The sequence below is a fragment of the Juglans microcarpa x Juglans regia genome, chromosome 8D, assembly GCF_004785595.1.
Source record: "Juglans microcarpa x Juglans regia isolate MS1-56 chromosome 8D, Jm3101_v1.0, whole genome shotgun sequence".
In the NCBI taxonomy this organism is placed as follows: Eukaryota; Viridiplantae; Streptophyta; class Magnoliopsida; order Fagales; family Juglandaceae; genus Juglans; species Juglans microcarpa x Juglans regia.
The window spans coordinates 9,164,688-9,182,735 of NC_054608.1; the positions used below are offsets into that span (position 1 = coordinate 9,164,688).

The following is an 18,048-nucleotide window of genomic DNA, read 5'->3' on the forward strand; positions in this document are numbered from 1 at the left end:
ATAAAACCCCCAAGAGGTATGGTCAAGTTGAGATGACTGTTTATATTTTGACCGTAGCAGATGAAGTTGTAGAAATGAATCCTAGAACCTACAAGGAAGCCATGGAAAATAATGAGTTTCATAGATGATACAGACCATGGATGAGGAAATGGATTCTTTGAAAAAGAATCATACTTGGGAAATGCTTGTTAAGCCTGAAAAGGCTAAACTGGTAGGGTTTAAATGGATCTACAAAAGGAAAGAGGGAATACCAGGAGTTGAGGATCTTAGGTATAAGGCTAGGTTGGTAGCAAAGAGATTCACTCAAAGGGAAGGGATAGATTTTAATGAAATTTTTTCACTTGTTGTTAAATATAGCTCAATAAGGTTAATTCTATCCTATACTGCGTATGAAGATTTACACTTGGAGCAATTAGATGTAAATAACAGTTTTCTTGCACGGTGAACTAGATGAGACTATTTACATGCAACCCCCTGAGGGTTATGTAAATGAGTCAAACATTGATCATGTCTGTTTACTTAAAAAATTGTTGTATGGACTTAAACAATCCCCAAGACAATGGTCCAAAAGATTTAATTCTCATATGTTGAACAATGGATTTAAAATGAGTCATTATGATAGCTGTGTGTACTTTAGGCATTCTAGGGACCACATTATCTACCTACTCTTGTATTTAAATGACATGCTTATAGCATGTAGGGATGCCGATCTAATTGAGGAAGTCAAATGTATACTGCAAACAGAATTTGAGATGAAGGAACTTGGGCTAGCAAAGATGATATTAGGCATGAAAATAGTTAGAGATAGAAAAAGAAGACTTCTCTATCTATCTCAGAAAAACTATATCACCAAGATCCTCAACAGGTTTGGCATGTCTAATTTAAAACCTGTTAGAGTATTGGCATTGGCTTCATCAAAAGCCTAGCCAAATGTAAAATTTGATGAATTTCATCAAAATAGGGCTACATTGGATTAGTCAAATATATAAGTGTGAAACTTTGAGTTACAGTAAATGGATAGATTTCTTGAAATTTGAAGGGTTACGATTCACTCATCAAATCTATTTTTTATTCACTTTTAATCTCCAAAATTCTTTTTTATTCACGTTTAATCTCCAACCGTCTTGTAATAATAATGTAAGAATCAAATTAAATTATTAATTAACATATGATTAATGTAATTATAAAATATAAAAAAAATAAAAATATTTTTATTAAAAAAATAATATTATATTATTATTTTGATGAATTCAATATTTTATTAAAAAAATAATATTATATTATTATTTTGATGAATTCAATAGCTAATTCAATGTGGAGTTATGGCTAGGAAAGTTTTGGATTTATAGAAATCATGTACTTTTCAACAAATTTTAGAGATAACTTTGATGAAGCCAATGTCAATGCTCTTAGCACACCAATAGGACAACATTCAAAACTGTCCATAAATCAAGTCCCTAAAACTGAGGAAGACATTAGATTTATGCAAAATATACCCTATGCAAGCATGGTGGGAAGCATCTTGTATGTTATGGTGTGCTCTAGACCTGACTTAACCTATGTTGTTAGCATGGTAAGTAGGTTTATGAGTAACACTGGGAAGCCACATTTGCATGCTATGAAGTGGGTATTACATTACTTAATTGGAACTTAGTGTCTAGATTTGAGGTTTAGAGGGGATGTGCAACAGGGAGTGAGTTAGACGGATTTGTGGATTCTGACTATGCTGCTAATTTGGATATCAGAAAGTCTTTGACTGGGTATGTATTTATAGCATTTGGAGGGACTATTAGTTGGAAAGCTAATTTACAATTTGTAGTTACTTTATTAACAACTGAAATTGAATATATTGCTATGGCAGAAGCAATAAAATAGGTTATGTGGTTAAATGGTTTTTCACATGAGTTAGGCATATTTAAAGGGGTTATCACTGTGATAACTAAAGCATTATACATCTTGTCAAAAATTCAGTATACCACTAAAGGTCTAAACATATAGACATTCGACTTCATTTTGTGAGATGTAATAGCATATAGAGAGATTAAAGTAGAAAAAATTTCAACTGAGGAAAACTCTTCTAATATGATGACAAAATCCCTACCAACTACCAGGTTTAGGCATTGTCTAAATTTGATTAATATGGAGAGCTATTAGAGTTATGATTACTTTGCAGGAACAATTTAGAGGAAGAAGAAGATCACTTTGCAAGGATAAAAGACTTGTCAAGGTGGAGATTTGTTGAAGATATGTCAAACTTTTAAGTTTGTATTTCATTAATGACATTTTTTGTAAATAGATTAATGGCAAACTTGTTATTTTTTAATTGATGGCAAAGTTGTAATTTATAGTTTACATATAAAGTCAAGTGCCTACGGGAATTGAGAGGATGCATAAACAAAAAGTAAATTTACTCTCCTTTGAAGCCGCACGTAATTTTAGAGAGAAATAAAGCAGTTTTTTCAAATCCTAGTTTTATCAAGATTAAATTGGAGCTTGAGGAGATGATTAAGTGTATTTTATGGTATGGTAATTAGAGGATAATACGATAAAGCCAATTCATATTTTATACGGTGATCAATGATTATAAGTGATTGTAAACTCAAGTTTTTTGATGCATTCTTCAATAATAAAGACTCCTAGACTGTTCCTGCCGTGGATGTAGACCATTAGGGTCAAACTACGTAATTTCTTGTGTTGATTTCGTATTTTTTTTTATTATTCTTGCTTTTATTTTTTATCTTGCATGAGTATATACTACGATTTTGGGTTTTCTAATAAATTTAAATATAAAACCAAACCGATCACATTAATCATATATTTTCTTAGGATTTGGTTGTCTGATATTTAATATTAAATTGTATATTACAACCAGTTACGTTAATTTGATTTTTTAAGTATTTGTTTGTGAGTGGTTGAAATTATAACATTTTTTAAACAATTCTCTTCATAAACCTAATATTTTTCTATGTCTCAAATAAATATATTAAGTCTAAAAATGAACAAAAATTACAAAACTATATAAAAATTATGCATTGTAATTTGCATATATGATTGTTGGGTAGAATAAGTGTTGACAAATATGTTTATTGGATAATTAGCTGGAGGAAAAAAATTAATTGGGAAATAATAATTTAAGTATCAAATTAAATTATTAATTAACATATGGTTAGTATAATTGTAAAATATGAAAGAAAACATTAAAAATATTATTATTAAAAAAATTATATTATATTATTATTTTGATTAATCTAATGGCTAATCCAATGTGAGGTTATGGATAGAGAGGTTTTAGATTTATGAAAAATATGTACTTTTCATCAAATTTTAAAAATAAATTTGATGAAACCAATGCCAATGTTCTAAAAGGGGAGTCGTCATTGGCGGATGGAGAGATTTCCCGTGTGCATTGGGGGAAGAAATCCCTCTCAACACATGGCCATCCTTAGAACTATGGTTCAAGGAACTTTAGGAGGGCGAATTTATATTGTAATAATAATTCTTTTATTTATATATTTTATATGTAATAATACAACAAGATCACTATAAAGCACAATTCAAGATGTATTCAAATATAAATATATTCATCAACTTAAAGATTTTTAATGTACATTAAGGGTGCTATCTCCCTACATGGGCGGGCAACCACGCCTCCCACACCCCGTCCTTGCCCTTTTATACTCCCTAGCCTCGTCAGTTCAATGGGCGAATTGGTAGCTCAGTCTACCATTCGGATCCCCACCCCTAGCGCCATCAGTACATTGTATCACAACCAAATTATATATTTCAACCACCATAGCACAATCGACAAAGTAAAAAATATATAGGGGAAACCACCCGAGCCATGCTCAGAGAGCCACTATTGTTGCTCTCCATGCACGGAAACCAATAGATCTGTGCTCGGAGAGCCAAGGATGTGGCTCTTCATGTATGAAAACCACCAAATCCGAGCATTGTGAGTTACTATTGTGGCTCTCCATGCCGGAAACCACCAAAGCCACGCAAGGCAAATACTGGCTTGGAGTTTGGCAAGGTAAAGACACCCGAGATGAATCGAGTGACCCACTGCCATGGTTACAAAGAGGAGGAGAAGAGTAATAGAAAAAGACAAGAAAGAAAAGAAGAGAAACATGGGAAGAAGACATCAAGATTAGAAGGAGAAAAAGATTGGCTGAGAGAAGAAAATAAGGGGAAGCGCTCACAATTACCGTTGGCAAAAGAGAAGAGGGAGAGAATATGTTGAATGAAAATTATGGTTTTTTTTCCCCTTATATACTAGGCATGCAAGTGGCCGGGGTAAAAACTGGGCAAATGGGATGATACCCACTCGGCACTCGCCCACCTATTACAAACTTTTTTTATATCTGCCTGCCCTTTCGCTTAATTCAGGCAGATTGTCCCGATATAGCGCGAGCATGGGTAGATCTGTCGGGTGTGCTAGAAGCGGGGGCCTGCCCAACAGGACTAATGTGCATCATAGTTGTAACAAGTCATGAATTACAAATTATAGTTTTGTTTTTTTCAATGCAATATTTTAATTCTAGATATAGTCATGAAGATGAGTAAGAGAGATCATATTGAAATGAATAAGAGATAAATGAGAAAAATTATATATTCTTGGAATTAGAAAAACACATCTTTTGACTTTTAGAAACCTTTTGATCAAACTTTTTAAGTTAAAAAGATTTTGGTTTTAGTAAACATTCATGCTAATGTTTTTATTTTTGTAAAAGAAAAGATAACTTTATGCATATTTAGATTACATTATTCTTAGAGGGAACTATGAGTTTTTCAAATATGTTTAAGTCAGAGAGTTATTTTGAGATTTTGTAGACTAGAGAATATTTTTACACTTTTTTGTGAGATTGTGGAGAGATTTTTGGCTTTTTGTTAGGTTTTGGAAGGCTGGGACTTATTTTAAATTCTTGGAAATAATTTTTGTGTAACTTTTAAGGACGGTAGAGATATTTTTTGGTCAAGATCCTTTAGATCAGTTTGCAACATCTTGGTTTCTCACTAAGAGAACCAAAGATTGAATCCTCCCTCCCCCATGTATATATATATATATATATATATATATATATATAAAAGAAAAAAAAAAGAGAAGATATTTTTTGGATTCTTAAAGACAAAAGTGTTATTTTAAAGCTTTTTAGGGAGGATTTGTTTTTGTATTATAGTTTTATAAAACAAAACAATACCCTCATTTTAAAGTTCTATATAAATGCCCTCTCCATTTTAACAAAGAGTTGTAAAATGAATAAAAATGACTGTCTTGTCAATTTCCTTGTGCAAAGTACATAAATTGTATTCTTTAAGCTTATAAGTAGAAAATAAGCTTTGCATTCCAAATGAGAGTTTATCATTGGTCCCAGCCTCACTCTTTTGAAGTGAATGATTTTGATAGATATAAAGAGATATTTTTGTTTTTAAATTGAAAGACAAAATTGACAAATCACATATTGGTATGTGGTGTGTAGATAGTAAGTAGCATTTCTTGTATCTTATGTGTTTAGTGGCCATACTAGTCCACTTTTTATTACCTCCAATGTAATTATCATAGTCTTTTCTATATTTCTTGCTAAATAGAAAGCAGAATAATGATACCCATGCAATATATTTTACAATTATGTTTTAGAATGATAGTATTTTTGTAAAATAATGTTACTTTTATAAGTTATTTTACAAAAATAACCTTCATTTAAAACTCAATTGTGTAAAGTATTGTGAAAAATGTTATGTATAAATCATTTTCCTAAAAAGTATAAGAGGAGCATCGTATGTGACATCCATATTTGAGCGTAACTATAATAACACTCTACTTGGTGGCACTTAATTTTAGTATTTAATTGCACTAATTTCAGTTGTATTATTAAAGTGTCGTTTGGATAGTGAGTTGAGATAAGATGAGTTGAGATGAAAGTTAAAAACTGAATAAAATATTGTTAGAATATTATTTTTTAATATTATTATTGTTTTGAGATTTGAAAAAGTTGAATTATTTTTTATATTTTGTATAGAAATTTGAGAAAGTTGTAATAACGAGATGCAATGAGATGAGATGAAACGTTTCTTGTATCCTCACGAGGCTTAAAACATGTGTGACTCCGAATTAATGTCACTGGTCAATATGAGTTTTCCTTTCAAAAAATGTGGTCAAAGACTCGAATGTATGATAATATTGTATAGAAAAATGATATACACACATCACTCTTTACAACACTTTACACAACAATATTTTAAAAAGAGGGGTATTTTTGTTAAATACATTATAAAACTGACATCATTTTACAAAAATATCCTTATTTTTCAATATGTATTGTGAAATATGTTATTAAATGTGTTGTGTAGGCATCATTACTCGCATGTATAATTTGCAAATATTTCTTTTGTATATGGATTCCAATTAAAGTATATTATTTGATAAAAATCAATTTAGTAAAGGAGTAGCTCTAGGATTTTGGGACACTGTAACCTGCATTACTCTCTCTCTCCAAAGTTCTCTCTATATTCTCTTTGCTTTTTTATATTTATTTTCTTTCTCAAATATTCAATTTTTTCACTTCATTTATTTTTTAAAAAATCTTTTATTTATGGTGGAGGAATATGGTAATCAAACAACGGGATAATTATGACAAAGGGTCATACAAAACTAAAGGGAAATGCTCATAACTACCTAAAAATAAATGAAATGGCAATAAATTATGATAGTTCGAATGTTTATCGATGTCCATCAAATTGTCGTAGTAGTTCATAATTAAAATGCAATGTCTTTTGGGTTTGTTTTGTATTTTTTGGTTATCAATCTTTTTGGGATGAAGACATTTAGGTGGAAGTTCATGTCATTGCCTAAATTACATGATCATAAGATGACAGACAACATTAAATTAAATCAATGAACAAAAAATGGCAAGTGCATGCACTAATCGAGAGTATATCTCTATCATGAATAATGTTGTACACCACACTCTCATCTTATTTTGATCATATTAAGTAGTGATACATTAATCATCATTAGATGATAAAGAAGCATATAATAAATGATCATTTAATAGTGATAAATATGTCATATCATACTTAGTGATATGATAATATGGGATATATAATTTTTCCTTTATCATATATATATATATATATATATATCCCTCAACAAAATTGCCTAACCGAAAAAAAAAAAAAATCTTTGTTTTATCTTTGTTGAAAGTTAATTAACATTGCTATTGCTATTGATTAATATATATTTTTTCTAATTTTTTATTTAAATGTTTTTCATAATTTGACAAGGGGATAGAGACAACTATAACTTGAATTACATTAAATGTTAGTAGTAGATAATGTGGATCCCAATTAAATATAATGAGATCTGCATGTTATATCTATCTCTCTCAGAACTGTAAAAAAATTTTTGAGTCAAAAATTATAAAAATAGATATAACATATAGACCGCAATGCATTAAATGCTGTCTGTGGACTCCAATATTTAATGCAACGGGAGTGGTATAAATTAGAAACATAATAGCATTCTTCTAGAATATATAGAAGCAATTTTGACCACTATATTTATTTATTTATTTATTATATATATATATATATATATATCACCTTCAATATTGTAATTTTACAACATTGGAAAGGTCCAAGCCAAAGTACGAATGTAATTTGCAACATATTCGATCCCTTGCGTGCAAGGGCCAAGTGTAAGCACTTGTGCGCTCATCTACAAGTGCAAAGGAGTGGAGGAGAAACATCTTAGAGCATCTTCTCTGTTACATCTCCGTTCAAAGACTCCATGCTCCATGGAGCCGAGCAAACCAGAAATAGCCCATGAGTTTCCTGGAATGATACGAACATATAAAGACGGCCGCGTAGAGAGAATGGGCACGGACTTTGTTCCGGCATCGATGGATCTCAAAACAGGCGTCACGTCCAAAGACGTAAAAATCCTGGCGGAATTCGACCTCTCTGCACGCCTTTTCCTCCCAAAGCTTGCCAAACCAAACCAAAAACTCCCTCTTATTGTCTACTTCCATGGCGGTGGTTTTTGCGTTGGGTCGCCGTTCACTTCCAGACACAACAATTACCTCAACGCTATCGTGGCTGAAGCTAATATTGTTGTAGTCTCTGTGAGCTACAGGTTAGCTCCTGAGAACCCTCTTGCTGCTGCGTATGAGGACGCTAGGGCTGCGCTGCAATGGGTTGGCTCACATTCTGGTAATGTTTCTGGGCCTGAGGCATAGTTGAATGAGCATGCGGATTTTGAGAGGGTATTCTTGGCCGGTGTGAGTGCAGGGGCCAATATTGTTCATAACCTGGCCATGGCCGCTGGAGAGGTAGATTTTGGGTTGAAAGTAGGCATTCTTGGAGTTGTCTTGGAACACCCATACTTCTGGGGATCAAAGCCTATCGGATCAGAGGCTCATCTAGATGTAAATAAGAAGGCATTTGTAGATCGGTTGTGGCCGTTGATCTGCCCGTCCTCACCAGACAAAGATGATCCACAGATTAACCCGGTGGCCAAGGGGGCCCCTAGCTTAGTGGGGCTAGGGTGCAAGAGGGTTTTGGTGTGTGTGGCTGAGAAGGATGTGTTGAGGGATAGAGGGTGGCTTTATTATGAGGCACTGGGTAGGAGGGAAAGGGTCGCTGGAGAAGACCATGCGTTTTATTTGAATGATTTGGAGAGTGAGAAAGCCAAGGATTTGATCAAACACTTGGCTGCTTTCTACAATAATAAGGACATGCCCCCATTAATTTGATTGCTCATGATTATAGTTCTTGCTGTTGCTACTGTATTATGATACGTTTTGTACCATATCAGGCAATAATATGTACTTATAAAGCTCATACTAGATAAGCTCAATGTGATCAATGCTTTTCATCATGCTTGTATGCAGAAGAGAAACAAAAAATAAAACTTTTGACAGTACTTAAAATGAATAAAAATCACAATTTTTAAAACTTTTGGCATGATCAGGCCAATTAGACCTGTATAAAACCCCAAGTCATACCCATAATTCTTAATTTCCTACCTATTTTTAAGAGTAGTACGAACATAAAAACCAGCTCCATGTTACTTGTCAGTAGTCACTGTTGCTAGTTTCCTCTTTCCTTTCCCAAGTCAGGAAGATCTGTCATGAGTGCATTACCCTTCCATATCAGAGCGGAGGGTGAAAACATAAAAGAAATTTAGGCTCGTTTGGGTAGTGAAATATGTATTTAGAGAACACTCCATTACTATTCATTATTTTATCATTATTTTTCATCTAATTTTCACTACTTTTTACTACCATATCAGGCAATAAAATTCCTTATAGATGAAATGACATCATTTGATCTCGTCATTTTGTGTATGTCAAATCCGATTATCCTGTTAGAATCCAGATACTTGGATTTTTATAACCGAGTATCCGCCTGATTATAACTGGGTTAACTTGGACAGTACCTTAACTGCATTATAAATTGAGATGCGGGTCCGGGTATAGCCGGGTACTTGAACCCGCATCCGGATTTACACTCTTACATGAGAGTTCATCTTTAGATGCCCAAGTTTTGGAGGGATTTGTGGGTAGGGTGGGGCTCTTAATTTCTGGGCATTTGAGTTTAGAAAATTTTGTTTATGTGGGTAGGAGGTGAAGGTTGGCCATACAGATCTTATTTATTTTTTCTTTCCTAATCAGCTATTTAACCAATCCTACAACAGCAGACGGGGGTGGGGGCCTTTCCGATGGTTTCCCTCCACCCTCTTTGGGTGCAAAGGGCCACCCAAGACAACACCGAATCTCAACATTAAATACAATAGTCTACATGCAGTATCTTATCTCTAGCAAAGTGTAGGAGTGGGGACCTTTCACCATTCCTACCACTTCGGAAGGGGGTGAGGACCTTTCCGATGGTTTCCCTCCACCCTCTTTGGGTGCAGAAACCGAATCTCGACATTAAATACAATTGAGTCTACGTGCAGTATCTTATCTCTAGCTAAGTGTAGAAACTATTTGGATTGGAGAATTCTAGGAATCTTGGTCTCTTCAAGTGAAGAAGGGAAACCACTCAGCAAACCCTTAGAACACCATATTATCAGATTATAAACCCACTCAGGTATCCAACTCCAAGCATGCAAGCCAATTAAAAGTAAATATGAAAATCAAAAGGTGGTGCTGTTTTTTGGGCATCAGGAAAATCAGATCTGTATACAAACCCCAAAGTCATGGCCATAATTCTTCAACTGTTCCTACCTATTTTTATGAGTAGTCGGAACATAAAAACCAGCTCCATGTTGCTTGTCAGAAGTCACTTGTTGCTAGTTTCCTCTTCGCCTTTTCCAAGTCAGGAAGATCTGTCAATGCATTACTCTTCCATGTCAGAGCGGAGGATGAAAAGAAAAAGAAAAAAATATTCAAATAATCAAAGAAAAAAGAGAAAAGATATAGCGCTATACACACATGAAGCAAAATTAGTAATGACCAACACATATAATAACATCAATACACAATAATTTGTTCAAACTATGCATTCAATTAGCAATGTGTTAATAGAAATGGAATGGTTGAAATTTCAAAATGCAAACAACTGAGACAAAGTGCTTGTATGTTTAACAAAAAGAAAGACACATTTCTCTTGCAACGATGTAGACAACAAATTGACATCTCTAAAAAAATATGCATTTCATAGTTTACATACACAGGAATTTTCACTATGCATATAACAAAAATTAATTTGAGAACACACTTAATGTTGTATTGAATTGCATTCTCAATGCAATTCAATACAAAATTCCCATAAAAGAGAGAAATTTTAGACTCACAGAGCATTCCTTCGTCATCGCTGCTTCCATCATCTTGACCAACATCCTGCTGCATAAGAACAAAATTCTTGGCACATGATTAAGTCAAAGCAAAAAATTAACTACATTACTCACTCTTCAGTAAATAGAGGGAATCAAATTACCTCAGCAGTGTCATCATCAGAGGCCAAATCAGCTACAAAAGACCAAAAATAGAAAAAGAAAAAAAAAAAAGAGTTCAGCCTCAGATCAAGCAAGCTACTGTCTACAAGAACTGAAATCTTATTCAACCTTGATAATAAACCATCAGTTTGAAGAAAATTATAGAATAGCCTGAATGGCATAGAATGCTATCCACAAGAAATTTTCAGGCACTTGATACACCACCCAAGATAAACCGCAAATTAAATGCTAGCCAGAATCCTCAAATATAATACGATGGAAGAAAACCATAACACAAGTAGGTACAAATCACATGCATAATATAATATCTCAAATCGAAGCCTGGTGCATAAACATTGTCAGGGACATGAAACTGCTCACATCATGAAACCGAATACCTAGAAACTGTTATACGAACTTACAAGCTGACTCTTCCTCTTCCTCATCCTCATCGCACCATTTATTCCAATCAACCTTAATGTAAGGAGCAGGTTTTTCTTCTGACTTTAATAGCCTTTTCCACCAACCTTTCTGCTCTTTCTGGATTGAGCATAGAATGTTCCTCAACCCAACTTCAGTTTTGCAACCCTGCACCATAAGGTACAAAATTCAATACACCTATACATTTCCAATCATTTCAGAAGGTTAAATTGAAATGAAATTGGAATATCAGAACAAAAACATGGCAAAAAACTCTTGAACTATTAACTTCTCACACTCGAAGGTGAGAATATACAAAGCTTATATAATGCAATATAAACCACCAACTTAACACCTACTACATTTCTTTATTTTGGCTAAACTCCAAGCATTAGACATCCTTCAATGTTTGAACAATACCATTAGCACTGCTGCTTTGCTTTACATACTTAAATGCTGCACTTAGACAACCATGAAAAATCAAAAGCTAGTCTAACTGTGTTGTTTTTTCCCCTACAAGTAATAAATTTCGTAAAAAAGCACAAGATGTGCAACCTAAGTACACATGACATACATGACAACATGACAAGCACTTATCTCATAGGGCTTTGGTGGGGCTGGGTTCACTGGGTCAGTGAAAAGTCAGTACTACCGGGCAGAATAATTTTGAAGGATAATGCTCTGGAGAATGGTGGTGTCCCAAGTAGAGAAAGGGAAGTGGAGGAAGCCTAGTATAGTGGGAAGGAGACACAAGACAGCATCTTTGAGTTGATACCAGAAGGCAGAATAGGGCAGTCAGAACAAGGCAGAAATTTCAGGCTTGTATTACCTAGAAACGTGATTCTATGTGCGGGTAATGAGGAGGCTTATTGTGAGCCGAAAGAATTTAGACAACCACTCCCCTTAAACCAAGGTTCCCAATTTGGGTATTACAAAAAGTGAAAGAAATTCAACACAGTGTGGGAATATCGTGCGGGCACTTTGAAGAACATTTTATAGCTTAAAAGGGAATAAATGACTAAAAAGACTCAATTAGTGTCTAAATATGCCTGTTGAAAGTTATAAGTCACTACAATGTGGCTGCTTCATGGTAAACACATAACCTCATAGGTGGCAAGTGGTAGTGATGAAGTTGCAACAGGATCAGTGGTTGAGGGGCAGCTGTGTACTTAGCACAACAGCCATGAAGTAAAAGGTGGGTACAACAGAAACAAAAGAGAATAGGGGTTGAAGGGATGTTACCCATGGTTGCAAAATAATGTTAAGGTTGTGCTTAGCGATGGGATGTGTGAAACAAATATTTAACGATATTGACAGCAAAGACAAATCAAAGTATAAGTTGGACCTCCCTTCACTATAGGATAGAAATCTGTTTGGACAAGGTAGTTATGTTCTATGAAAATATGATCAAGTTAGGTACTTCAATACTCTGCACACTTGAGCCGCTTGAGAAGCCTGATGACATAATTACCAAACATTATTCTCACCCAGGTATAACAAACACCGGGGGAAGACCAAAATGAGATAATAAAGTTTGAATCAATTTCATCCAAGAAGTATCATAATCAGCAGGATAGCATGCCTTATGAAGCAAAAGTCACTTGTTTATTTCCCCCTTCCCTTCACTTGAAGCCAAACTCAGTCATCCAAGAAAATAACAAAAAATGTTTTGGATAAAAACAAAGATATAAAATAATTTACAAGTAGGTAAGCTATATAAACTAAATAACTGGTAAAATCAATGATATAGATGAAAATAATCAAGAGACTTTTATTAGTCTCACCTCGGGCACAATTGGGCCATAAAGTTCCAAACTGAAGTCAAAGGATTCATCTTGCAGCCCTTGAGCAACAAAACTAAACAGCCCCTGAGGCTCACATTTCACAAATACATCTTTTGCATCAGGCAGAGCAACAGTCAGATAAACCTTATCAGAGCGTTGGGCCCAAAGAACCTCTGGGTTGCGGCTGCATTCAAGATATATAAACAATTTAATATTTCAAAACCGCCACTAAAGTTCCAAAAACCACAACTAAAAGATAAGTGGTAGTCAGTACAAACCTCTGGTTGAAGACAACCACTAATGGTCTCTGCTGAAGGGGAAATGTAAAAAGTGGCATATATTTTAATTATAAAAACAAGACCTATAATCTTAGTAAAAAACCACCAGTATTTTTTAACTTATTGTGGCAGTTACTAACCACCACTTTAAGTAATTACAACAGTAAAAAGCTGTCACTTAAAACAACTCAGCGGTGATCATCTTAGAGTGCGTTTGGATGTTGAAGTGAGTTGAGTTGAGATGATAAAATATTGTTAGAATATTATTTTTTAATATTATTATTATTTTAGAATTTGAAAAAGTTGAATTGTTTATTATATTTTGTGTTGGAATTTAAAAAAATTGTAATGATGAGTTGAGATGAGTTTAGAGTAGTTGAAGATCCAAACAAAGCCTTACAGTTGGACGGATTATCATGGCTTTGTCTGCTTTTGCCAAAAGCTATAAAACCCCCCACTGTAAACAAAAATAACCACCAATACCTTAGTGGCAGTGCCAAGGAACATAACATTTACTAACTAGCGCCCTCAGAAAGGGGCTTTCATAATACCCAAGTAATAAAAAAATATTGCCAATGTTGCAGGATCCTCCAAAACTGAAGGAGAAAGGGGTGGCCTTCAACAATGCAATGCACAAGGAACTCACTGAAGGACCACCAAATGACTAATAATTACAATCAAGAAGAAGAGCACCTGAACATCTCATCCAAAAATTTAAAGGAAACAATTACCCAAACTACCGGAGAAACAGGTGAATCTTACTTGTTCAATAGTAAGTTCTGTTTAGAATCGGTGCTTTTCATTATAATTTTCCTTGATTGCCTTCTTTAGGAACACCTTCAGTTAGTGGAAGAGAATCCTTCTCAAGACACCGAAGTCCGAACTGTGCCTGATATTTTTTTTTCTGATAGGTAACTGTGCCTGAAAATTAAAAAGTCATCAGTTATCAAATCCAACAGAATTAGATAGTTAGGAGAGGGATGCAAGTGAAATGAAAAAGAGTCATCATGAGAATAAGAATGTCTGTCACAAGCTTACAGCAAACTGCTCATTTAAGGCTCCATGAAATTGCCTCTAATGTTACACAGGTGAGAAAAATAAAGGCAAACACTTGCATAGAAAGCTTTCCTATCTTTCCAATTCTTACAATTTGGGGCAAAACTACAAGTTCTACTTAATGGTTCAATGGTTAGACCTAGCAAGACATAATGACTTGGTCTTTGGTTAATAATTAATTCGATGCAAATTCAAGGAATGAGATTTTATATATTTATCTTGGATGTACTAATCAATCAAAAGAGGCTTCATAATATAACATTGCCACATTGCAGAATCCAGGCTAGAATACCCCCGTCACTGCTAAAAGACAGTCCCTCATTTAAAATGATTTTAACATCCAAACCATCTTCAATGGCTGATATCCAGCTGGAAAATGCAATTGACATGGTAAAATTTTGCAACATACGGAATTTGGACACCGAGAAAAGAACATCAAAAAGAAAGAAGAAGCTAACCACATCAAGGCAAATACAGAAAGCCCATCAATCTTAACTTCTCAACAACACCAGCAATAACATTTGATAATGCAAAAAGAAATTATACCAATTCAAGGAAAGCTCAAGCCACATATGAACCTAAAATTAGACAATCCCACAAAAAAATTCTCAAGAAAAAGATTTGTTGCATCTATACTCTAAAAGGAATAGTCAATGATACAAATGAAGTGCCTTGAAATCATTATAAACTATCATAACTTCTCATTCCCAGGCACTATGGGATCACATTCGCCACCATCTCTTGCTAATTCCTGGGTTTTACAACTTCTTCCCCTTAAGTCCCTACTGCCCTCATCAGGTCAATATGTTGTAGGTGACATGCCTCAAGTCCTACATTTCTGGTTGAGATTGGCTTTGATACTATTTGAAATGACCCAAGGAGAACTTGAGCCATGTTTGTGCTTATACTCCGGAATGACGAATAAATGTTATGATTGGGGGCCCTAGGAATCAATTATAGAATGCAAGAACTTCTCATTTCCATGCAATATGGAGCCTCATTCGTCAAAATCTCATACTAATTCGGGTATTACAATAACATAAATTAGAGAGTCCCACAAACATTTGGAAGAAAGCTATCATCTTGCGTAGTTAAACTCTGAAGGACTTCCATCCATGTCAAGGTTTATCTTCCAGAATGGCGATGCAGTCATTTTTAATGCACTTTACCATTGGATGATGGCCAGTTTGCGTCTTTCTAGTCTTGGTTTTTAGAGTTTTTTTGCTCTCCTCTCTCTCTCTCTACCCCCCCTCCCCCAATCCCCCAAAAAAATGTACCTCTTATTGTTTTTGATAAGTAAGAATAAGGTTTTATTAATAGAAAATAATACGCATAGCCCAAGTACGCAGGAAGCATACACGGAATCAACAAAATGTACCTCTTTTGTTGATCATTAATAAAATTCTTTTTGTTGATCATTCATAAAACTTATCTTACTTCTGTAATAAAAAAAATCTCTAAACCTGCTGCAGAATAACAATTTGATAGAACTACCAAATTGCAGAAGCGCCAAAAATACATTAGACACCAAAATGAAAGGAAAGAGAATAAGCTATCAAGATCCCCTAACTGTTATTTCCAACAAAAATCCATTCAATTTATTAGGTTTAAATTAATTATATCACAGCACAATCATTTCCAAAATTACATAGTAAAACTACAACTGCTTATTTGAAATGAAGACAATATTTCAAAACACTCATCATCTTCAAAGCAAACATCAATGCTACTAAAAATAGTACGTATTCATCCATGCACTAAAAAGCTTTCTAACGATGATACTCTTATTGTTAACATTAAAACAGTATTTATTCATCCAGCAAGACCTCTACTTTCAAGGTAATAAAGTTTTTCAGTAGGTGTGAATAAATTAATCAAATCTAATGGCTTCACCTAGCAGGAAAAAAAGTTGGCATAGTCTACATACTCCTTTTTCTAAGAAATAAACAACAAAACAAAGCTCCGAATGTACAAACAAATAATGAAGAACAAAGCTCCAAATGTACAAACAAACGAATAAATAACATTTTCAAATAGAAGCAAATAATGAAGAACCGGACAATGGAACCGAGTGCACGGAAAGGAATCCAGTTTGGAGAACAGATTTCGCTCAAAATTTTTTTAGCAGTAAACATTAATAGCAACCATTCAACAAACTCGAATTTTTGTGAAAGTACTATCGGAGCAAGGGATTTTTCCTACCAATCTTGTTCTTTTCAGTTTCAAATCCAAACAAAAGAACAAAGAAGAAAGAAATAAAGAAAAAATAGCCTGATCTCTCCCACCTTTTTCCTTCTATACTAAAGCTTACCTGTGAGAAAAATTTCTGAATACCTGCCCGTTATGTATCTATAAAGATTAGATCATCATCAATCAAACACCGTAGTGGTAGCCAGTGAAAGATAGAAAGCGTCGTCTGTAGGAAAGGAATGACGTGTTGCGAGGACGAGGAGCAGTGTTTGGTTGCACGGTAAGTCTCGATATCAACCAGGTTTGAGGGAATCCCCAACCCCGCTTGTGTTGTTTTGTTTGGTCTGTTTGTTTAAAAGTGCACCAATTTCGATCTTCAGAGTAGAGAAAAATTATATTCTCGACTCGATGCGTAGAATATATTTATTAAAATATATAATTTAATTTAGAATATAAATTTTAAAGTTAAATTTTACAAATTAAATATTATATTTTGAGTAATATAGATAGTGTACTCTATATAGCGACTTGAAAATAGAATAATTCAATAAGCATATAAGTAACACACTCATTAATGCTAGCGAAAATAAGAGGCCTACTACTTTGTATTATTGTAATATCTCATGACAATATTACAAGAGACAATGTGATAATATTTATTGAGTATTTAATAGTTTTAAAAATATTTATTTAAAAAATTATAAATTTTATAAATCTGCCTATATTTTTCTCAACACTCTTTTAAGTTCAATAAAAACTCGAGGAGATCTACTCGCAAGTAGGGAAACTAGATTACTACATAAAATCTACAAAAACTTCTTACTTTATGTAGGTGACATGATTGCACTATAGTTCCACGATGATAAATAACTCTTGCAACACCCAAGTCCATAGTTTCACAATGGGAGGTGATGTGTTTACACAAGCACATCTACCAAAAATCAAAACAAGGGAATAATTTCATAAATATCACGCAATCGTTTTGAAAAAGAGTAGGATTTACTATTAAAAAATTATTATTTTTCATGTAAATCTTATATTTTATTCATTTTTTTCAAAATGATTATATAGCAGTTCAACAATTTACTATTACAAATATCTTTTCTCAAAAATTATTATCTCCCTTCTCCCTTCTCAGCTCCTCCCTCTCCTCCACTCATTCTAGCTCCACCTCTATTGTTGTAATATTATAAATCTTGCTCGTCTTCCATTTTATTTTCTTTACTATTTTTCTTTCTAGGTTGAAAATATTATATCTACTACTTTTCAGCCACCTAAGATATGTGCGCGCCCCGCCAGTGGATTCAAAGGTTGCTGATCTACAACCTTCCCAAGTGGCATTTCCAAATGGAGTTGCACGTACGTGAGCCTTACATGCCCGCCA

General features: G+C 34.0%; 1 protein-coding gene and 1 pseudogene across 3 annotated transcripts; one reads left to right on the forward strand and one right to left on the reverse strand.

Moving 5' to 3' along the window:
- The first annotated feature begins 7,730 nt into the window (after positions 1-7,730).
- LOC121243436 lies at positions 7,731-9,992 on the forward strand (annotated as a pseudogene).
- A 55-nt stretch (positions 9,993-10,047) lies between these two features.
- Positions 10,048-16,970, reverse strand: LOC121243437 (co-chaperone protein p23-2-like). Of its 3 annotated transcripts, none has more exons than XM_041141555.1 (7): positions 16,786-16,970; positions 14,181-14,339; positions 13,141-13,324; positions 11,359-11,524; positions 10,939-10,970; positions 10,796-10,841; positions 10,048-10,327 (listed from the first exon to the last, which is right to left on the reverse strand). In XM_041141555.1, the coding sequence occupies exons 2-7, from the start codon at positions 14,219-14,221 to the stop codon at positions 10,275-10,277; spliced, it is 522 nt and encodes a 173-aa protein (XP_040997489.1). In that variant the 5' UTR covers positions 14,222-14,339; positions 16,786-16,970; the 3' UTR covers positions 10,048-10,274. The 3 variants fall into 3 exon arrangements, with proteins under 3 accessions (XP_040997489.1, XP_040997487.1, XP_040997488.1); XM_041141553.1 differs by having other exon boundaries at positions 10,796-10,844; XM_041141554.1 differs by having other exon boundaries at positions 10,796-10,844; positions 16,760-16,970.
- Between the last annotated feature and the right edge of the window lie 1,078 nt (positions 16,971-18,048).